The sequence below is a fragment of the Cyprinus carpio genome, chromosome A13 (assembly GCF_018340385.1).
Source record: "Cyprinus carpio isolate SPL01 chromosome A13, ASM1834038v1, whole genome shotgun sequence".
Lineage (NCBI taxonomy): Eukaryota > Metazoa > Chordata > Actinopteri > Cypriniformes > Cyprinidae > Cyprinus > Cyprinus carpio.
Window position 1 is genome coordinate 30,503,084 of NC_056584.1, and position 24,645 is coordinate 30,527,728.

At 34.0% G+C, this 24,645-nt stretch overlaps 1 protein-coding gene across 1 annotated transcript; it reads right to left on the minus strand.

Annotated features, from left to right (window-relative positions):
• Nucleotides 1–3,229: 3,229 nt before the first annotated feature.
• On the minus strand, nt 3,230–23,587 carry LOC122147326 (collagen alpha-1(XIX) chain-like). The gene is made up of 11 exons (XM_042769627.1): nt 23,495–23,587; nt 22,663–22,743; nt 21,521–21,565; nt 21,345–21,407; nt 18,162–18,197; nt 14,833–14,877; nt 14,208–14,351; nt 10,668–10,734; nt 9,710–9,844; nt 5,492–5,569; nt 3,230–3,952 (listed from the first exon to the last, which is right to left on the minus strand). Exons 1-11 carry the CDS (start codon nt 23,585–23,587, stop codon nt 3,840–3,842), a joined length of 900 nt encoding a protein of 299 aa, XP_042625561.1. The 3' UTR covers nt 3,230–3,839.
• Nucleotides 23,588–24,645: the final 1,058 nt, after the last annotated feature.

Sequence of the window (24,645 nt, forward strand, 5' to 3'; positions counted from 1 at the left end):
TCCAAGGGAATAAACACATTTGAATAAATTTGATGTGTTTATATGATTTAAAAAAAAAAGTAGGTTATCCTTTTTTCTTTTTCTCACTTAACTCATTACATGCCAGTGCAAAAATGTTGGCACAAACACATTTTGTTTGCCTCTTTCAGTGTTTGATGCTAATTTGAATGCTGGCAAACTGAACATCTGAACTGAAATGTCATTCACTTCAATTAAAACTTAAAACATCAGACTAGACAATGGTTAAGCATGAAGCGAAAGCATGTTTAATAATAAATTTTTGAAATGTTAATTAAAAAGAGAAATTTCATTAATACATAAAGTGGCCTCAAAGAGCATTTGGACACTTTAGACACTATTTAGACATATGCCATTGCAAAAACAAAAAAACAATAAGACTTTAAAGGAATAGTTCACTCAAAAATGAAAAAGTGCTGAAAATGTACTCATTGGCAGGGTTGAAGGTTTGGAGAAATTGTGCATTTTATTATTTGCTCACCAATGGATCGTCTGCAGTGAATATCACTCACCAAACAAAAAATCCAAATAACTAGAAAGTCCAAATAACAATGAGAGTCCAACAGCTGATAAAAAGTTTAAAAAAAGTCTCAATGATTGTGAGTCGTGTAGATAACGTGTGGATTATTGTGATGTTTTTCATCAGCTGTTTGGACTGTCATTCTGATGGCACCCATTCACTGCAAAGGATCCAGTGGTGAGCAAGTGATATAATACTAAACTTCTCCAAATTTGTTCTGATGAAGAAAAACATCTACATCTTGGATGGCCTGAAAATGAGCCTTTTTAATTTTTATTTATTTATTTTTTTAAAGCAAATGTTCATTTTTGGGTGTACTATTCCTTTAAGTGTCCCAAATTCTTTCTGAGGTCACTGTTCATATTCAAATCTCATGCACTCAACAATCTAAATGATAACAATATAAGTGGAATGCTGAAAGACTGAACATGAGCATCCTGAAAACACAAAACTAATGCATAAAAACTGATTAACAAAATAGCAAACCTTTGTACAGCACATATTCCACTGTAAATATTAAATGTATTGCAATATGGCATAGAGTCACACAAGTATGAGAAACATCCAATACAATTAAATTAATATTAACAAATATTACACATTACACCCAAAAATGTACACTAAAATAATGGCAATGAACCAAACATGTTAGTAAATTTAAAGTTTAATTCTATAACAGTCTATTATGGCAATAGTTTTGCCTACCATTTAAACTGAACTCCATGCTCATATTGTCTCTCATAAAATATATATTGACTGACCACATTTCACAATGAATTAAGTGTGCCATTAAGTCAGAAAAATACAGTTGCGTATTGAGAGACATGCAAAATACTACCGTTTCACTATGAACGTTACATTAAATATATATTATTAAAAACAATGTACAATTACATAAATATGCAAACCAAATGCATTTACACAAGAACATTCATTCTATCGAGAACAGAACCATACTGAAACAGAATCATCTTCCAGATAGTCCCATCAGGTGGTGATGCAATGCATATCAGGTAGATGTGGTGTTTTTTTTTCTTAAGACTGTCCTTCAAGTAAGTCCACAGGTTTAGCCCTTGAGAATAAAATTGTATCCATGCTACATGTCATTAATAGCCCATATCTGTAAATGAAACATCTGTGGTTGACTGAAAAACAACATATATTTTATGATAAGTAAAACTGACAAAGCAAGTGTACTAATATAAAGGGGACAAAGCTGTGCCGACTCTGAGATGCTTAGTTAGAAGGATTCTCTCTAGTATGTGTTAGACAAGCAGTTCAAAGATCTCTCACAAAAGAGTCTAATGACCTGAACCATCAATATTTTAACTCTCAGCAGAGGTAATCTGGTACATTACATCTAAAAATAAAAGCATAAAATTAATAAGAGTAAAACAGCAAAAACCTGTCAAGGGTTTGCTTTGTCACACTTAACCGTAGGTGCATTAGAAAATGGAAAGAAAGAAAAAGAAAGAAAGAAAGAAATGATGGATGGAAGGAAAGAGGGAAAGAGAGAAAGCAAGAAAGATGTAACAGAGGATATTGGGAAGACAGAGATGGAAAAAGAAAAAGCAGCACAAACTCACCAAAAGCAAAATGTCACAAAACTGTCATCCGCCCACATGACTCCAGCAACCTTCATCTTCACAACAGAGCCAGATGGATGAAGTCAAAAGATTCAATGACCCTTATGCGCCTTCAGTAAATCTCACCTACTGATGCTGGATCAAGATATTACAGATATCTATAAAATAAATAAAACCTTAATCCAAACAGCAATCCTAAAATTGTACACAAATAAATAAGGAACTAAATTATACAGAAACATGGTCTTAAGACACGTTGCTGCCCATGAAAAGTAAAATATACAAAGTTTGATGTTAACTGGCTTGCTGTTTGTTAAACTGTGAATATGATATTTACATAGTTGTTGTCTTATAAAAATATTCAAGTAACATGGAAGGATGCTTTCCATACAAAGCAAAAGAAATTAGAGATAAATATGTTCAAATACAAATAAAAAGCACTCCACATCTTTTTTTTTTTTTTTTTTTTTTGGAAAAACAAACCAGGTACACAACAAAATATACATACAACACCAGTATGAAGGTGTTTAAACAGTCAGAAAAAAGGAACAGCGCTTATTTCCCTGTAAACAATTAAAGCTTATTAATGTCATGAGCAGTTTTCACCTCACCAGCACTGGCCAACACAGCAAGATCAGTACAATTAATTCTTTTATCATTCCTTGCTGTGTTTGGTCAAAACTTAACATAAAAGTCTGCTACCACTTTTAAAATTTGGGATTCAAAATCTATATAACATGGAACAAAAATTTTCCGATTTTGAAATACAAACAAAGACTAAATAAACAGGAAACAACTAAGAGATCTTCTCTATTTAATTTGCCTTTTTAATTTTTTTTCACATTTCAAATTACATAATTTGCAACTAAATTATTTTTGACTATATTTATAATTATTAAATAAATATAATAAATACTACAATACTAATGAAAATTATTTATATTTTACATTATTATTTTAATTATTATGAATTTTTTAAATTTAAATATAAAATGATTTATTTTATGGGTTTTTTGTTCTTTTTTTCCCCCCCCCCCCACTAGTGGTTTCAGATGTTTTCATTCTTTATACACACACCACACACACACACACACCACACACACACACACACACACCACACACACACCACAACACACACAAGTGCATCTGAGGTGATCAACATGACATTAACTCCCTTTACAAGCAATATTCCTCCCATAGGGCTGGAAAGTACACTTCTTTTATATATAAATATTTTTCAAAATTAAATGTTTAAAAACGATTACATTTTCTGTTATTTACATTAACTTAATATTTGTTAACATACTCATTTTCTATTTTAGATTGCATAGCGCCATCACAATTTAATTAAAACTCAGACTTCTCAACATCATGACGAAAATAAGCAAATGTAAATTCTCATTTCACCTGCATTCGCCTTGACCGTGCCGCCTCTGATAAACCTGTCCGGTGTGATTAGTGTAATGATGAGATTTGAATTCTCATGTCATACTCACAAAACTTGGGAAATGAGTAAATGCATTGGTCACAAGTATGGGAAATGAAACCGAGATAAATGATGAAATGACATCACTAGTAATGGCTGCTCTGTGGGGAAGAAGTTTGCGTGTGTCTTCTCCTCCGGCAGGGATCCTACGTTTGTTTTAATAGGATTTAATCCGTGTGAAGATGAGCTGGTTCACTGGTTTCCAGGTTTGATGTGGATGTGTCAGATTCTACCCATCCCGTCTGGTGTATGGACGGAAGCAGTCACTGGGGTTACATCTTCCCTCTGGACCTTGGGAACCCGGGGGCCCTTGGGGACCCTGGAATCCTATTCCGGGTGAACCTATAGACGAATCAAGAACAAACAGTAAAAACCAGAATAAACCAGAAATGTTAGATGTGAAACATGATACTGAGGAGTTGCTAGTATTCTGGTGATTTCTGGTGTTAAGTATGTTTGAGAAGTAATTATAATGATAATAATGTTTGCCTTTGTAAATATTGTTATTTAAAGGCACTTTTACCAAAGAGTGATCATGACAGAACAGTGCAGTATATAAACTCAATAAAACTTTTTTTATGTACGGGCTTGTTACCCTTTAACTGCAAAGGATGAGAGGAAGAAGAAAGTTAACAGTGTGCCGTGCAATTATAAAGAACCCCCAGTTAAAGTCTCTTTTGTATTTTTGCATTTAAAGAACAATCAGTGAGCACTTTTGTACCTCAATAAAAGAGGCGTTCATTAAAGAATGTCATAGTCATTAGTTTAGTTTGGTACCATTATCTGCTTGTGCTTTTAGAAAGTAAAACAATAAAGCACCAACTGAAAAAACTGCTGCTCTCTGTGTGTTGCAGATTTCAAGAGCGTGCAAAATGTAAAAAATGGCCACCAAAGAAATGTATTTACAAGCTCCGAGGGCCTTTCTAGACCCTGGCAAAAAAACAAAAAGCAACATTTTCTACTGTTCTACATGAGGTTGATCTAAAAACACATGCTATTATATAACAGATAATATACCTCTCACTCTTAAAAGCAATAACCAACAAGAAGATCATTTTTTTTATTATTATCTCTACTCATTACGTGGTGTCATGGCTCATGTATTAAAATAATATTCTGGGTTAAATACATCTTAAGGTCCATTGGCAGCATCTGAGGCATACTGCCCCAAAATAATTCAATTTATCCCTCATTTTGTAAAAAACAAAATATGCTCTTCTATGGAAACCTACAGGGAAAGACGCCATTTAAAAGTTTTTAGAGCAAAAATACAAAAGACTACACAGTCAAAAAAATTAAATTCTCAAAAATACTTCAAAAAAATAAATAAACATACAATGTTTTTGAAAGACGTCTCTTATGCTCACCAAGGCTGCATTTATTTGATTAAAAATACAGTAAAAACTGTAATATTGTGAAATATTTTGAGCATTTAAAAAAGGTGTGTTTTTTTTCTTTTGGCATTTTTATTTTAAAATTTAATTTATTCCTGTGATGGCAGAGCTGAATTTTCAGTCTTCAGTGTCACATGATCCTTCAGAAATGAAGTGATTTTGTGGGAACCGATAAAAAGTTTCAGGATTCTTTGATGAATAAAAGTTGAAAAGAGCAATGTTTATTTGAAATATAAATCTTTTGTGTTTTACTGTCACATTTATCAATTTTAATGTGTCCATGTTGAATAAAAATTAATTTGTTTTTTTTAATAAAATCTTATTGACCTCAAACCTTTAAATGGTAGTATAAATGAATTATTCAAAACAAATATTTAGAACTGAATCTCATTCATTTTCTGTGGTAAATAAAAGACGTCACAGATAGATAGAGTCAACAAACTTTGCAATGTTGATCCAGAATACTTTACAAAATTGAGTTGTGTACCTGGTGGGCCAGTGGGGCCTGGAGGTCCTGGAAGTCCCAACCCCATTTGACCCCGTTCCCCTTTCTGCCCTCGATACCCTGCAGGGGTAAATCACACAAAAACACAATGTGAGATATGCAGAACAAATACAGTATTATCCTTCATTAATCTATGCAGATGGGACTTATTGTTGGAAGGGAGAGAGTGATGGTCATGTGATAATTTACTTACAATTCTTTGTACTGTATTCCATCTGAACCATCTTTCACTAACAGGCAGTATTTACCCATCACTACACTATTGGTAAAATTAATAATCATTGAAATACTTTATCTGAACAGATTAGCTGAGACCTAATTTCCAAATTATTCATTTCTAGATTCAGATGATCTCAGACTTTCCATTTCCAGAAAAGTGGTGACCTTCAAAAAAAGTACCAGGTGGAAATGCTACATAAAGCCCTATCCAAATCTGCTGTATTACACAACTAGTCTCAGATCCTTCAGAACTCAGAAAGTTTTTTTAAGCCCTTCAAGAGTAATGACAAATCCATCAGAAACACGCTTTCAAAGTATTTAAGGAGCACCATAAATGCTGCCAGTGCTGGACGGCATGTCACACGCAGCGGGCAGGCAAGCGAACAAATAAAAACACATTAGCTGAAGCTGATCTTTTAGTCTTGTTTTCACACACTCAGTAAAAAAACATTGTTGAGATCATCTTTATAATGGCATGCAGAAAACTGCCTCCAGTCCAAATACACATGCATTAGTGATGCGTTTCCTCTGAGGCAGACCAAGTCTAACCTGAAAGAGGAACACTGTAGGAGTTAATGAAAAAGAAAATACCCAAGAGATGCCAAATAATGCAGTAATCATCAGTGTCACCAGTACCAATTTTTACATGTGCAACTTACACAAGCAAACACACTAACTAATTAACTAAAGTGCATCCGGACATCTTCAGATGCATTCATCCAATGCAAAATCATTCCATGGAAGGACGGAACTCTACCTGCGGCATCACATCATGGTTTCCTGTGGCCGCTCACAATCACTGCATTACCACCCCCTGCTTGAGGGGGAGTTCATACTGCACAGTTATAACAGGAAAAAAAAAAATAGCGGCAGGGGGAGCTGCAATACAATACTTGCGAAATGCAGCCTGTAGCAACATCTACAAACTGTCATCTTTCTAAGATCTCACATTTAAAATCATCTTTCATACTCAGAAAGAAAAAAACCTTGTGGAGAAAGAAAAATGAGAATGAAAACATGAAATATTATATAGAAATATATTTACATTTAATTAATCTTAAAATGGCTTCGTATTTCCATAAGATTTGCAGATTTGCTCATATAAACCAGCAGTAAATGTAAAAAAATTCTAAAACGTTGTATTGAGATTATTAAAAAAAAAACTTGGCACATTTCTCTGCATTAAAGTATAACTGCACACTCAGTAATAAGTATAATTGGGTATGTTCTTTGCATGCAGGAAAATACAGCTTAAAATATGAATTAGATACATTTTAATGAAACCAAGTTAGAGGATTTCATCGCCCTAGGAGCTTAAAAAAAAAAAAAAAGGTTATCCCAAAAAAAAAATTGTTATACAAAAGCATGGCTGATTACACTTCAGCTTTGTAAAACAGTTGCATAAGTAGTTTTAGATGTTATGATGTTATATGACTCTCAAATTGCATGAACCATACATATGCGGTTCATGTGCACAAGTCATTTAAGAAACAATATCAAACTTAATATAACTCGCAAGAAAACTCACCCTGAGTAGAATTAATTACTCAGACATGTAAAGTGACCAAAATTACGGAGATATTTTTCTCCATAAACTATACATTTTTGCATTTTATGTGAAAAAAGGTGGCCAAATTGAGGATTCTGAAAGAGGACAGACTCCAGTGAAGGATGGCGCAAAATAATGAGGAAATATTACCCGCAATCTTTATCATCAACATATGGAAGCACGTTTCTGCCACTGGATAAAAAAATAAAAAAGGTAATTGCGACTTTCTATCTCACAATTCTGACTTTTTTTTCTCATAATTGCATGATACAAACTCGCAATTCTTATTTTTTTCTCAGAATTGCGTAATACAAACTCACAATTCTTATTTTTTTTCTCAGAATTGCGTAATACAAACTCGCAATTCTTATTTTTTTCTCAGAATTGCGTAATACAAACTCACAATTCTTATTTTTTTCTCAGAATTGCGTAATACAAACTTGCAATTGCGAGTTAAGAAGTCATAACTGCGTGATAAAAAAATGCAACTGCAAGACATAAAGTCGCAGTTCTGAGAAATAAAGTCAGAACTGCGAGATATAATTATGAGTTTATAAGTTAGAATTGTGTGATATAAACACACAATTGCAAGTTATAAAGTCAGAATTGTGAGATAAAAACTCGCAATTCTGAGAACATATCAGCACACCCCCCCCCCCAAATTGGACTTCAACTCGCAATTGCGAGTTTATATCACACAATTCTGAGAAAAAAGTCAGATTTGTGAGAAAAAAAAATCAGACATGCGAAAAAAATTGACTTTATAACTCGCAATTGAGAGTTTATATCTCACAATTCTGTGAAAAAAGTCAGAATTGCGAGTTTTTATCTAGCAGTTGTGACTTTATATCTCGCAATTCTGACTTTATAACTCGCAATTGCGAGTTTATATCTTACAATTCTGTGAAAAAAAGTCAGAACCTTTTTTTTCAGTGGCGGAAACGGGCTTCCATATCAATATCAACTTTGGCATAAAAAAAAAATACTACTGAATTTCTGATTTAGCAGGAGGTTGTAATTTTCTCCTCGCCCTGGATTTGTGCCTATAGAAAAACGTTCCTCTCCAGCAATCTCCAAAGCACAGTCCAGAGTAAAATGTGGCACACAACACAAGTACCGTACACAACAAAGTGATACAAATTGGCTTTTCTGTTAAAAATGCATCAACACAACCTGAATATCAATAATACAATCTTCACAACATAACATAAATGCAAACACACTCAAAGTACGTATTTTCTTTGCATGGACAGCAATTATTAGAGTTCAAATGTACACAACATAGTGTTATAGCTTGAAAAACATCATGTCCTAATGGTTAAGGGTCCTTAAGAACTCAGATGGAAGAAGCAGAATTGAACTGCAAGTCATTATTGATAAGAAACGCTAGAGGAGCAGTACGTTAGTTGCCAGTCTTTGATGAATCTTCAGAGTTGCTTATTTTCTCACTCCCCTTCAGTTTTTTTGCTGGGCTTAATCCAACAAAGTGAGATATTGCGTGGCTTTTTTCCATCTGCTCACTTCTTCTCTTTATCTTTCTTGCTCTCACAAGTCTGTCCAGGATGATATTACATTCTCCTATTCTGGGTCGGTTCTTCATCCGTCTTCATATGTCCCGCCAGGCTCTCGGCACCATATGCCACTTTGTCACGCAGCTATCTGCTTTCTTTCTTGTCTGACATAGCTAGCAAGATTCCTGTGAACCCCTTACACCCGATATCGCAGTCAACAGCCATTTTTGCATGCCTTTAGTTTGGACTGTCATGCTCATTTTCTAGTTTTCTGAGCTAGATTACTTTAGGGTGGCCATACGTGCCAGTCCCGCCGGACACGCCCGAACATGTTTTCAGGTGCGTTCTCACATTTCAGTTAAAATACATTAGAAAATTAAGATTTATTTCTTTTAAGACATACAATCATTGTAGTTTCATTCTTACCTTGAAATGTAACGGTTGCTTTTCTGAAATTGAACCCGAAATATTAAACCTTGATGACGTATGAGGTCGACCAACGTGACTTCCGGAGAACGCACCCGAAAACATGTTCGGGCGTGTCCGGCAGGACTGGCACGAATGACCACCCTAGATTACTTTGAACTTGAGGTTCTAAGCATGACTCGGCCAAAAGAGCAAAATGACCTCAACCTGCTCAGTTCAGCGTAATTCACTCAACAATCTGAGGAGCAACTGACGCAGTAAATCTAACTAAAAATACATACACATAAACACACTATTTTCCACAAAAAGAGAGAGTGAAAAAAACTGGAATCCTTGAGAAGCAAGCAAAAAAAATTAGCTTAATACTGGGGAAACAGATGAGTCATAAAAATAAACCAGTCTTGTGCATCTGGGTTTTTGTGTGAACAGAGACCATTGTAGGAGCAGTGTAAAGAGGTCCATAACATGTTTAGTCTTTTGGGTTTTGGCTCCTACCTTGGGGACCTGGCTCTCCGGGGGGTCCTGGGGAGCCATCATTACCGGGTGGCCCTGGAGGGCCTTGTCGACCCTGCGCAGCTAATATAGCTGCTGGTGTCTTCTGTAGCGAGGAGTAACTGTCTGAAAACCTCTCTGAAAAAAGCAGAATTAAGAATCTGCATTACATTACTACTGCATATATTATTATAAAGTCATAGAACAGAGCTGTTAGTTAACAAAATTTCAATTTGTCCCTCAGTTTGTAAAAAAAAAAAAAAAAAAAAAATATATATATATATATATATATATAAAATTAAAAATAGAATAATAAAATAAAATAAAAACTCAAAACAGTTACAGTAAAAAATATAAATTTTTTGCTCAATTTGTAATAAATAAATAAATAAAATAAAATTAAATAAAATTAAATTTAAAAATTAAAAATAAAAAGTTTTTAACTGTTCAAATTTTTTTTGAGCTCTCTGGTAAAAAGCTCATTTGCAATACTGTTAATGTTGACAGCTGTTTTTTTTTTTATATCCATATGAAAATATAAAAAAAGGAGAATTAAGAATTTATATTATATTGTATTATATAAAAAAAAAACCATAGAACAGACAGAACATAGAACAGTCAATTAACAAAAAATCTACTTGTCCTTCAATTTGTAAAAAAAAAAAGAAAAACTTAATTAAAATTAAAAAAATTGAAAAACAAAATATAATGAATAATAATAATAACAACAATAAGGAGAAAAAAATTCTAATTTCTTTCTCCTGGTTGCGGACAATAAACACACAAGCTGGTAACATATTAAAAGTCACAACACTTTATCCTAACTTGTCCTGTCATAAACACACACACACACACACACACACACACACACACACACACAAAAGAACTGAAAGCTAAAAAAAAAATCCTCATATACTGGTGGAGACACAAGAAAACACCTCAGTAGCGGCAGATGATGTACCTTCAAATACACGCAATACTTCATTTCGGATGAATGTTTTAATTTCCTCCAAGGCAGCTGTATCTCCCTGCAAAAAGAAATGAAAGGGAAAAAAAGAAGGCAGAAAGGGAAAACAAACATCAGCACAACATGATTTGCAGATTAAAAAGTGCAGCTACAAAATGGCAGCAATTCATGTTTTATTCATGCTAAGAAATGGAGTTCTCAGAGATAAAGATAAAGGGATGGATGACACATAATGGTGTAATCACCATCTCTCCTCAAAGCATCTTGCTGTTCATGATCACTACTCTGCACAGGAGGAGGCCTGAATTTTGAAGAACATCTCGCAGGAAAACAAACAGCTTCCTTCCAATCAAAAAGATACATTTCGCAGTACAAGAACTCCCTTCTCAAAAACTCACAGACCCCCCTCCAAACCCCTTTCCCCCGGTTTCAATCACACCACAGCATCTTCACCTGAACGCTTGTGGTAATGCATATTCAGGGTGTGGAAATTCAGCAATCAGTCTAAAAGCCCTATAACATGACTTGTGTCGGGCTTCAACATACCTAATAACACAAGCGTCAAACACCACTTTGACATCCACATGAAAAGCTTTTCAGACAGTGTCACGGAAGGGCGACTTTACAAGGTTGCTAGGTAGCAGCAAAGTGCAAAATGTACAGAAAAAGTGAAAGCGAATGACTGCATGTATTCAAACTTGAAACAAGAAGTCCTTACAGTTGCTTTGAGATGGTCTTGGTGAGTCTAGCCTCATTTTCTCTCTATAAACAAAAAACTTTGAGGAAGTTGTGATGTTTGATTCATGACATAAAAAGTACTTTTGAGTCAGATCTTTTTAATGAATTAATTTATCCAGTTCACAAAATTTTCAAGACTCAAAATTTCATCTGTTCCTCATAGAAAGCTGTTGTACATGACTTTTTAAAAGTTTGGTATTGGAAAGATTATTTAAAAAAAAATTAAAGGATACTCTTATGCTTACCAAGCCTGCATTTATTTATTCAAAAATACAGTAAAAACAATAATATTATGAAAAATTACTGCAATTTAAAACAACTGTTTTCTATTTAATATATATGAAAACGTAATTTATTCATGTGATGGTAAAGCTGAATTTTCAGCATCACTACTCCAGTCTTCAGTGTCACATGATCCTTCAGAAATCATTCTAACATGCTGATTTGCTGCTCAAGAAACATTTATTATCAGTGCTAAAAACAGTTGTGCTGCTAAATATTTTCAGGATTCCTTGATGAATAAAAAGTTTAAAAGAACAGCATTTATTTGAAATAAAACTCTTTTGTAACATTACAAATTTTGACCAATTTAATGCATCCTTGCTGAAAAACGGTATTAATTTCTTTTAAAAATAAAAATATTTTACCTACCCTAAACGTTTGAATGGAAGTGTATAACCTCAGGATTCTTTTTTCATTTTTGGGTGAAATATCCCTTTTAATCTCTCTCAATCCATAAAAAACTGTCATCCTTCAAAGAAATCTAAGGATAGTTCACCCAAACAGTTGATAGTAGCCATTCACTTCCATAGTATGGAAAAAATAAAGGCTATCATCAACTGTTTGGTTACCAAAAATCCTCAAAATATCACCATTTGTGTTCGACAGGCAAAAGAAACTCATAGTTTCAGGTTTGGAACAACTTGAAGGTTAATAAATGATGACAGAATGTTCATTTTTGGGTGAACTATCCCTTTAATGTTCTTTGTTCTGTCTGTGTGTGGTTTAGAGGTGGAGTTTCGTAGAGCTCCACCCCCGCGACACACACAATACACTCCTAATGGTCCCCTCCTGAGTGACACAGTTGTGAGTTTGTTTGATTGGGAGAGAGAGTGTTGGATAGGCCTCGCAGCGGGCGGCTTATTGCGGCAGCTTGCACTTTTCAGAGGCTGATGGGTTTGTGAACATGTGTGGGTAATTATTGTTATGCAGAGCTACTAATTATTTATTCTGGAGTGTTCACACATGTGTTATGCACAACAAAGCAATCAATGACGGTTGCCCTCTGAATAGCGTGGGGCGACCTGCGGTTATGGATTCGTGCTGGGGGCCAGGAGGCTGGTGCAGATTGGTAGAAAGCCAGCAACTGGATCATTACTGAGGTCAAAGATGTGCTCCACCTCCAGAGGAGTATGCGGTCACTGTAATCTGGAAACGGTTCACGTTGACAGTGGTTTTATTGCTAGAGGTTATCGAGTGGCTGTACAGTTGATTGTAGTGGGTGTTCATGCTGCTGAAGGCCCTACGGTTTATTTGACTGGCTGTGCCGCTGGCCATAGCCTCTGAAAATCTGATCTCAAATGGAAAGTACTGTTTGACACTGAATCTGTTTACTTGACACAAAAAAAATTATGCTATGTATCACTTATGTTGCTACAAATTGCTTCAACCATCAACTCAAACCATCAACTTCAACCATCAATTGCGAACCAGTGATTTCTGGTTGCTTTATTGCTGTAAATCTCTGCTGGTGTGAATGTTCTTTAACCCTGTAAAGCCGGACACATGAATATATGAAATAATAGTCTAAAAAAATGAAAAAAAAAAAAAAAAAAAAAAAAAAAAAAAAAAAAACATAAATAAAATAATATATATATATATATATATATATATAAGCCAAACTACTGAAGTTTTCAACAAATTACAGTATGTACCACAATAAATAAATTAATAAATAAATGTTTAAACAAAAGATAAATATACTTAAAACTGCTCTATTACATTTGATGCATTATCATCATGATTTTTATAATGTATGAAATTATTAAAATTCCCAGTATTAATACTGCCACTATTATTAAGTTACTGCCACTATTATTAAGTTGCCATTAAGATTTCTTTAATGTTTTTAAAAGAATAACATTATGATCACCAAGGCTGCATTTATATGACCAAAAACAAACAAACAAAAAAAAAAAACAGTAAAAACAGCAATATTGCCAAATATTATCATAATTTATAATAACTGTTTTCTATTTAAATATATGAGAGAATGTAATTTAGGCAGAGCTGAATTTTCAGCAGCCATTACTCCACTTCAGTGTCACATGATCCTTCAGAAATCATAGATGGAAAAAAAAATCAATATGCTTATATTGTGCTCATTATTTTCAGTGTTAAATGATTACAATTAATAATATTTTTGTGGAAAATGAAACATTTTTTTTCAGGATTCTTAAATAGAAAATTCAAAAATACATAATTTTTAAGTAGTAAAAATATTTATGTTACAAAATATTTGTCACTTTTGATCCATTTAATGTATTTTTTTTTTGAAGAAATTAATATTTTTATTCAACAAGATAAACATTTTTTACTGACCCCAGACTTTTTGAATAGTAGTGTATGTATGTTGGTGTCAGTATTACCAAGCCTAAAGAAAGCCAACACAACCTCAAATTTTTCTGTAAGTTTGGTGAAGTCTTTGAAAATGGAGAGCCTTTAAGAACACTGATTTAACAAGTACTATATTCTGACCCATCTCTATGGCTAGGAACTGTAGGATTATACACATACCAACAGATTGACATTCCCTGGTGTTGTTAAAGATCCAGGTTCTCCTTTCTGTCCAGGCGGCCCTTGAGGACCAATGACCCCTCTTTCTCCAGCCTTGCCTCTTTCTCCCTGTACTCCTCTTTCTCCTGGAATCCCTGGATCTCCCTGCAAAGGCAAAGCCTGAATATAAATACCAGAATACAAACAACACAAGCTGGCTATTATGAGCTGCCATAGCCTTAATTGATAATAGCATCTGGCTGAATTACATTCAATGCACCATGCAAATAATCAAAGCTTCTACCGATTTGTAGTCATTAATAGAGCAATACATTTTAAATGAGTTTATTTTTGATTATTGATATGTTTAATGATATGTCTTCTTAATGATATTTCCCTTTTTATAGTTTTCTAGTCACAACAACAAAATGGCTTTGTGCATGCTGATTACACAACAGGGACTTTGATTTAATGAACAAGACGTTTTAAAGCACCAATAACATATACTGTACAGAAATTGAAAACATGTTCCTGTTAGAACAGGTGTAATCTGATATGCAAAAATGGATTCTGACACAGAAATGATTATCACACTGACCCTTTCAAATTGTATGTAATCCATCAAAACAAAATATGAAAATCTTACCCGTTCTCCTTTAGTACCTCTGTCTCCAGGTCTGCCTGTGGCTCCCTGTGAAAATACAAAGAGAGAGAAATGCAACAAATGAAGGTATCTCAGGACATATAAATTAGATATTAACATTTTTATTTTATATATATATATATATATATAATATATATATATATATATATATATATATATATATATATATAAATCTAAAATAAAAAAAATCTAATATATATATTGTAATTTTGTATTTATGTTTTATTATATTTATATCTTCTTTTTTTTTTTTTTTAAGAATCATTTTTCAGATTCAGGAACAACCTGGATGGATCCAAAGGGTGATTTATCAGATCTAGCCAACGTCCAGGTACAATTTTTTTTTTTTTTTTTTGGTCCATGAAGTTATCCCTCATACATATAGACAGCTAAACTGCACTATTTGTCATAGCAGCTCCCAAGCTGCATTAGTGGAATGGAATTATTTGGCTGCTTTAATGGCCCAACTTTTCCAGTTATTCAGTCGAGAGCAGAACAGAAAAGCTCAGAGGATTTACAAATGACCATTTTCTCCCCAAACTCATCAAAGCCGTGAACCCCTGGATCTCTCTTTCTCTTATACCTCTCTCTTCATCTCCTCTGAGAGGGCTCTCCAGAAAAACACCTCTCATTGTACTCCAAAACCACTCTTGCATTTCTCTCTCCCCTCACTTTCCTATCTATCTCTGCTCCTCTCTCGCATCACGGCTCCCACTAGCTCCTCGGGGAACATCTCTGTATCAAATTCTCCTGCTGGATTACAGCAGCCGAGCAAAAAAGAAACGCAATCTAGCTTGCGTTTCTAAAGCGGACGGCACTTTGTGAAAGCATCCTCAACCATCTGCTTTCATCCAAACCCCCATCAATGTCGAACACTCTCTCTCCTCCTCTCTATTCCCAGGCTCCTGACGAGGAGAGTTTAAAGTTATCACCGTGCCCATTGAATTGTGTTTCCCTCAGCCCCTGCCATAAAAGAGACCGAAAAGTATGAAACAGAGAGGATCGAGAAACTTCCTGCTAGATGGCACTGTTGCACCACTGAAAGAGATAAACTGCCATCCATGAACGAAGCAGGGAGGGGGGAAAGAAAAGAAAATAGAGGAAACACCCCGCAAACACGCAGTCGTGCCATTTGAGAAGATGGTGACGTGAATGAAAGCGAAAATAAGCCCAGTGAACTTCCTCCAGATGATCCGCACCCATTTGAACCTTGACTCATCCAAAGACAGTATTAAGTGGGAAAAGGTGAAGTCCTCGTTGAAAAAAAAAAAAAAGGTATTAAATCCACTTTCTTGACTCATGGCTGCTCAGTTTTGCTTGAGCCAATCAAGTTAAACCAATAAAATGCCAGTTAACTTAAAAAAAAAAACTGTTAATTGAAACTGTTATTTTAGTATCATTGCTATACTATTATAGTTTGTGTCAATATATTAAATTAGATTGTATTTTTATATTGGTTTATTTATTTAGTAGTTTAATTGATTTTTTTTTTTGTTATTTTAGTACCTCAAGTTAAACTAAACAAAAATAAGAAATGCCTTGTCAACTAGCGGAAATAAAACACACTTGCATTTACAAAATTAGTTAAGTTATTTGAGTTAACATTTGTTTTATTTCAAGTAACACAATTTTTGTTTTAAATTATTTAAGTTTTAATTTACTATGAATTGAAATAAAGTTGAAATAAAATAACATATAATACAATATAAATATTAGATTAAAAACTAAAATTAGAAATGTTGACTTAGTCAACTAAGAAAAATAAGTACTAAAATTACAAAAAAAGGAAAGATTAAAAAAGCATATAACAAAATTACTAAAACTAAAAATAAAATGAAATGTGAATAGATAAAAATATCAATATTAATAAACCCTATAACAATACATAAATAACACTGATTATTACGGCCAGATGTTGTAGTTACAACATCAATCAGCAGAGGCAAACTGGGCCAGCTAACCATCGTAACCTTGTTGTAATCCTATATGAAATAGCTGACTTCTGACTCCTGCACCTCATCCTCTGTTTGTTCTCGCTCACCTCAATAAGAAAAACACACCAATAACAAACCCATACACAAAACATCATCTCAAAAGTGCCATATACTGAGCTCTTGTACTCATACTCGTACTCATTAAAATGCCCCGATACCAAACACCGATACCACACAGCACGTAATAAGTGCCATATTCAGACAAAGAAACACAGACAACAGAACAATAATTTTTGGTTGATTGTAATCCATTACGTACCCTTCTACCAAACTTAGCTAACATTATCAAGCTGAATTTGTTATGACACAGTTTATCTCTGAGTTCTTGTCATATTTTATTACCATCTTCGAAACTATAGAGAATAAGCTGTGATAATATGAGAAATGTTGAAGGTGTCTGAATAAATTTAGTTTTGACTGTTTCTATTTAATAAATGAAGTTAACCAGCTAACATTATACATACTATTTTGGTTTCTGTACCCAATATTTTCGAAATTTACAAATGCAATAAAAATATTGGTATCGGTACTCGGTATCAGCAAGTACCAAAAATAAAAGTATCGGTATCGGGCGAGTACTGGAAAAAGCGGTATCGGTGCATCCCTAATCTGCAGATCTTAATGAGGTGAGCTAGAACAAACAGAGGATGAGGTGCAGGAGTCAGAAGTCAGCTATTTCATTTAGGATTACAACAAGGTTACGATGGTTAGATGTTTGCTGTATTTACCATGTTTGTCTATCTGTGACGGAGGACTATATATGTGAGTTTGTGTGTTGGCGGCTCTCTGATGTGTCTGCTCACTGCTGTAAAGTGCAGAAGTGCGGTTTGTAACACAGTTCAGTTCTGCTGTAGATATGCGTTCTGTTGTGACAAGGCATCAGTGAATGAAACATTGTTTGTTTGACGTGGCAAGGCTTTCAAAACTACAAACCCTGTTTGTAGGGGACATTTAATTAGTGATCGCATGCATTATTCATGTTTTAATGGCTCATGGGCAGGATTTTATCCACACTGTAGAGCAATAGCAGGGAGTAAGTGGTCTTATTATTGAAAACTTTACAAGACTAATGACTGGTGTTGGGTTTTTATTTGCTTGGGAAAGAAAGAAATCGAGTGAGACAGAGATAAATGTAGACCAGCACGGATCTGAGTCTAACCACTATCAACTATCCTAACTCGCTAGCAAAATATTAGAGCACAAGTTATTACATGCTGCATGTATTAAAGTAATAGCATTCTACTAACGTTATCATATTAGACACAGAGTACAGCTAAAGCCAAAGCTCTCTCATGCATAAACTGTATACAAACATACCGTATAGCCTGGAATTCCATCTTTTCCCGGCCTTCCCTGTGGAGGAAACAGAACATTCCCATTAATCTTCGCAATCAAAGCAACTCTGTATTGATCATAATTTCCATAAATAAATAGAGAGCCACAGTGAGCCCAATGAGCAGAAATGTTGAGATGCTATTAGAAAACCACTTTCATAATGTTCTTTTAGAGGTTTCACAGAAGTAAAAATAGAAGCAATTTTTCATCTCAGAATATTGAGTGATATAAAGTTGAAGTTGAGAGAAAAAATTGCAATTCTGACATTTTTTTTTTTTTTGCAATTGTGAGATATAATGTTGCAAATATGAAAAACTGATCAGAATGGTTGAGAATCAGATAATCTATCCATACATCCATTTATCATTCTATCAATCCATCCATCCATTCATCTATCCATCCATCAATCCATCATTCTCAAGGCCTGAATTTCATTTTGGAAAATGGAGGGAATTCCCCCTTTAGGTGGCTCTTATGGGGGGATTTTTTCTTTCGAGCTGGGAGTTAAGTTATTTTTTGGACATTTTTTGGTGAATTAAAAATATGTCCAAAAAAATTACCTAACTCCCCCCTCAAATGAACCCCTCCCCCATAAGAGCCACCTAAAGGGGGAATTCCCCCCATTTTATCAAAATGAAATTCAGGCCTTGAGAATGATGGACTGATGGAATGATGGATAGATGTCCACAGAATGTCTGTATCATCCGCGCCACAAGGATGCGCTGTGTCCGGATGATACAGACCCATGCATCCAGATGATACAGAAGAGCATACGCAGCATACAGTGATATGGAGAGACACAGAGGAGACTGCTAACAAAGGAATTGTTGAATAAAGTCGTTATTTTTGTTTTCTTCGCTTACAAAATCTATTCTTGTCGCTTCATAACGTTACGGTTGAACCACTGATGGCAGATGGACTATTCTGATGATGTCCGTCATACTTTTCTGGACCTTGACAGTGTAACTTACTTGGCAGTCAATGGGACAGTCACAAGGCTCCCGGTTTTCATGTAAAATATCTTAAATTGTGTTCCAAAGATGAACAAAGCTTTTACGGGTTTGGAACGACATGGGGGTAAGTGATTATTGACAAAATTTTCATTTTGGCGTGGAATATCCCTTTAATTCTTGTGAAATGCTTTGTTTTATTTAAAAAATAAATGCCTGTTTCTTTGCTATTTTGCTATCAACTGTAAGTCTACTGCAGTATACACACTTTTTGGTGCTACTATACATCACATTACAAAGGTAAAATGTGTTCCAAATATTATGTGAACTTTGATGTAGTGTAGTTTGTACTTGTAGTTAGTTTAGTGCACATTGTTCCAGAAAGGTTAAGTGCAAACAATTAGGACTCAAGCTAGATAAACTAGGAATAAATCACAAAATATCACCTGGAAGAAACAGGCATTCCTCAGGGAAATTCTGTGTATTCAATGGAGGTGCCGAAGGCATTACTGCTGTACGAATAACAAAGCAATTATTTGAGACCTGTACAGGCGCTGTACTCCTTCACTAAGACAGCCAATCAAGCATTTACCTCAGTGACTATACTCATTACAACAGCACACATCAGCCGGGTTTAACACCACAGCACAGAGAAGAATATGAGGAGATTACTCTGTGCTATGAAGTGAGATATTACAGCCAAAAACAGTCCCTGTGGTTTTAAGAGAACAATCTGACACAGAGCTCTGCTTTATGCTGCTATATCACACCAAATTTGTGTCAATCATAGTAATTCAGCCAATCTAAACCTGTATATTTCCAGTTTTGTAGTGTATCTGATGTTTGTTAACTGTGATTTTTTTTTTTAGCATTCTGGGATCTCTTATTAGAAACAGCCCAGACTCTGAATCAAACTACAAGCTAGTCAACAGAAATCAAGAATCAAGGGGGAATTCTGAATCCATAGCGAGTCAAACTGTGAATCAATCAGCAGACTAATCAGTTAATTAAATCTGGTCTGCAATTCAAGGATTGATCAAACGATGGATCAATCTGTTATAATATCACAGAGTTGAGAACAGAGGAAAGAAACTAATGAGAACTAAATGTTATTATAGAGGGTGTAGATCACAGCCAGGTGAAGCATAAACAGTACAGGTAGATCCAGTGACCCCCAGGGGCCACAAAGTTGTCCATTCAAAATCTTAGCAATTATTAAAAATAAAAAAAAAAATCCGCAATTATACCATTACATTGCTCCAGTTTCTGACAAAAAATATTCCATAGTTTTATTATCTTCAGGTTCTCTCTCTCTCTCTATATATATATACATACACACACGCACACTATTATATTACTATTATTATGAGTGTTGTTGTTCTATATATATATATATATATATATATATATATATATATATATATATATATACACACACACTATTATATTATTATTACTATGACTGTTGTTGTTCTATATATGTTGTTGTTCTTAAAACAATAAATAACTAAATACATTTCCAGAATATATATGTACTTTAACAACAATGTGCATATAGTTTTATTCTCTTTTATTCTATGTACTCTCTCTCTCTCTAAAATAAATTTTTACATTATAAGTAATTATAATTTATTTATATTATATTCTTCTTCTTTTTATCAATAATAATACTAATATTCTAAATAAACTACATTTCCATAACATATATTTTAATAACAAATGCGCATACAGTGTTATACTCTTCAGGTACATAAATAAAAATAAAAAATAAAGAAATAATTATTTGTAATATTTATATTGTATTATTGTGTTAATAATATACAATACACATTATTATTATTATTATTATTATTATTATTATTATTATTATTAATAATATATTTTACATACACACATAATATATTTTAACAACAAATGGGCATATAGTGTTGTTATCAATAAATTAATTGATTGATTGATTGATTTAGTAATTTATTTCCAATTAACCTCTTACATTTATTTATAAAATTAACATTTCAAAATAGTATTTTTCTTCACACAGAATACAGTAAATGGGTCATGAAAATATACAAAGGCATTTATATTTTAATATGTTCTTCACAAGAGGATTATGATATTTGGGGGTCCTATCATAAAGATGTTTGAAAACACATGCTTCAGATTACAGGCAGGTGTGCATCAGAATACAGGTGTAGTGAATGCTACAAATGCTTACAGGGGATCCAGGAGGCCCTTCAGGTCCAGGGAAGCCAGTCTCTCCCACAGGCCCTCGTTCTCCCTGTGTGGAAAGACAAAAGAGGGAAGATGGGACATCATCAGTCTCACATCATTCTGTTGCCAAAACCTGCTGTATGATTGACAGCTGCTAACAAGCAACAAAGCAAATCTCACCGGCTCTCCAGGGATCCCTGAATCACCACGTGGACCAGGTTTTCCCTATCAGTTACAGGAACGAGAAGAAGAGAGAGAGTTAGACCTCAAACCTGGTGTCCATCTAAACCACCTGTAGGCTGGGAACATGGCTAAAACATCCACTGCTTTTATCTAAAAATTCATATGTGATATGAAACCTTTATCTTGTGACAAACCACTAAACCATAACTGCTTCAAACGTAAGAAAATCTCATATGAATTGCTGCATTAAATATGCTTATCCAACAAAAATAAAAAGAGATATCAGTTATTCTTTAGCCCAGTATTGTATCTTCTAGCTTATAATATAGGGTTGCACCAATATAAATAAGCTGATAATAAATAAAAAAATTAACACTAGAAAATAAATAAACACTGGAAAATACAGAAAACACTAGAAAATAAGGACCAGAAAATAAATAGACACTGGAAAATACATAAAACACTAGAAAATAAATAAACACCTGAAAATAAATAAACACTAGAAAATACATAAAACACTAGAAAATAAATTACCTTAAAACAGTACATAAAGAATAAATTACTATAAAATAGTAAATAAAGAATAAACAAATAAAAAAAGAAAATAATTAAAATGCTACAAGTGAATTTAATTTATAGAGTGGAAACTGGATATTTATTTTGAGATTTGCTAAAGATGACAATTTAATAGTGTTATTAAATTACTAGTAGTTTTAAGAAATCAAATTTAGATGACCGCAAAGTTAAAGTAAACATAAAAATATTGAAAACAAGCATAAGCAATCTTTATAATATCTTAATTATGTATTTTGCTTCAGCATATTTTCATTCACATAAATTAGTTTGAGATCAAACCATAATTGACGCACTCCCAATTGAAAATCCTTATTCTAGTAGAAGGATGGAACTTCATAAATTTACTGTATTTAAAAAAAGTGTTTTTCACGACAATTGTTGTCATTAATAATGTGAAAATTGCAACTATTGTGAAGGCTGAAGGGGGTGGAAGGTCGTCTGCTCTGCTATTTGTGCAATTTACTTACTACCTTACTGCTTGTAGCTTATTTCCTGAATAATAAATAGTTTTAATTGTAGTACAGTGATTTGAATGCAAAAAAAATAACAACAGAATAACTTACAGTAGGACCAGGAACACCAGGTGGACCAGGTAGGCCAGGATCACCCCAACACACAAAACATACACATGTAAGGTGACAAATCTACTGCAGAAGCGCCTGAGAACGTCAGAAAAGCACAATGATTGCTTTTCTTTCTGTTCTCCAAACCAACTGTGCTTGACAAGTTCTTTAAAATCATTCTCTGAGTATCTGTGTGTATGTGAGTTGCTCTCTTTCCTCCACATGCACTCTGCTGGCTTTTTTAGGAATTAATGAGCTGCTTTTAAGTTTTGGGGCAAAAGCAAGCAAATAAAACAGCTTGAGAATCAGGCAGCCTCGTGGCTGTTGTGGAGTTGGCGAGCTTGCAAAATGCTGCGACTACATCTTGACAAGTCCTTCCTGGGAAGAGTGGGTGAGTTTAATGCCGCTCAAAGGAGGAAGCTGTTCTGGCAGACAAAAAAAGAGAGATAGTTCTCCATGCACCAGCGCTCTGATACGTGCAGGAGGGAAACAAGTCTGGGTGGGGGTCTGGGACATTCTGTGGGCTCCGATTTAATGAAGCCTACTATTTCAACCCTCTCTAATATTCTTGTATTCATGGTCTTTCTCTTGAATTCTCGAATGCTTTTACTAAGCACTGCGTTGAAATTAGAATAATAACAATGCTTGAATCAATTATGAATGTCTATCCACCATCCTCCATCTTCCTCTCTGTCTGTCAAACACACACACACACACACACACACACACACACACACACACACACACACACACACACACACACACACACACACACACACACACACACTCGTACACACCAAAACTGCAATGTCATGTCAAATCGTGAAGGTACAGAGTGGAACGGCTGGCTGAGCTGGTTGAAAGCTGTGTAATCTGGGACACTCAGACAGGCCAGTGAGAGAGAGCATCCAGTGACACGATTCATTTAAATGCACTTACCTTAGCACCTGGCAGCCCCTCTAGACCTGGTAATCCCATCAGCCCCGGCTCACCCTGGAATAAAGGAAACATATTCCAGCTCCTAGCGCACACGGACACCTTCATGTGTGAAAGTCTGTGTATGTGTGTTAGAGTTGAGGAGTGAGTAAAAGTGGCAATGCAACTAACTAAATTTTGGATTGAAAATTGAGTTGTTTAAAGAGAAGTGCACAAATGGTAATTTTGAGTAAACAAATCTGGACTTTCAAACTGTTTAAAACTTTTCTCAAAATTCCAAAAACAAAACAAACAAACCAAAAAAATATATATATATAAATATATAAAAAAAATCCTAAAATTAGCCCTGGGACTTTTAGAACTGTAATGAAAATGTTTATCACAGTGTCATTTCCAATACATCCCAAATGTTCTATTTAACAGAATGAAAATTTAGAGAAAAAACAAAACAAAACAAAAAAACCTGACAACTCCTTTGTTTTAATAAAGCTAATTTAATAGCCAGATTTGTTTTTGTATTGTAAACACACACACACACACACACACACACACACATATTCTATATATACAGTATATAATTAAGATTTATTCTTGTTTGGAAGTGGCTTATGCTCAACAAGGCTTAATTTATATGATTTAATATTACAATATACAGTAAATAAGACTAATATAAATATTATTACAGTTAAAAATAACTGTTTTCTACTTTATTATATTTTAATATGTATTTTTTTCATATGATGACAAAGCTGAATTTTCAGCAGCCATTACACTGCTTTGCATGATCCAGCATTTTCACTCAAATATTAAAATGGTTCATTTTTACTTTTCATTTATAATATGATAGTTTTCAAAATGTAATATTTATATATATTTTTATGATAGATTAGCTGGATATTCTGAAGATTGGATGTTCTGGCTCTGGGACAAAGGTAAAACAATCAAATCTATACATATAGCATTTAAAAAGCAGTACAACTAAATGATGAAAGCATGGTAAAAAGTTTCCAAGTCAAATTTAATGTTACCTTCAAATACACACACACA

What these genes read in the sequence shown, in the direction of transcription:
- LOC122147326 (XM_042769627.1), bottom strand. Translation starts at nt 23,587, where the DNA reads ATGAATCGTGTCACTGGATGCTCTCTCTCACTGGCCTGTCTGAGTGTC. An exon ending in GAGGTACTAAAGGAGAACGG is followed by an intron (nt 14,352 to 14,832) that starts GTAAGATTTTCA and finishes TTGCCTTTGCAG; the next exon opens with GGAGATCCAGGGATTCCAGG. An exon ending in AGTATTGCGTGTATTTGAAG is followed by an intron (nt 9,845 to 10,667) that starts GTACATCATCTG and finishes TGCTTTTTTCAG; the next exon opens with AGAGGTTTTCAGACAGTTAC.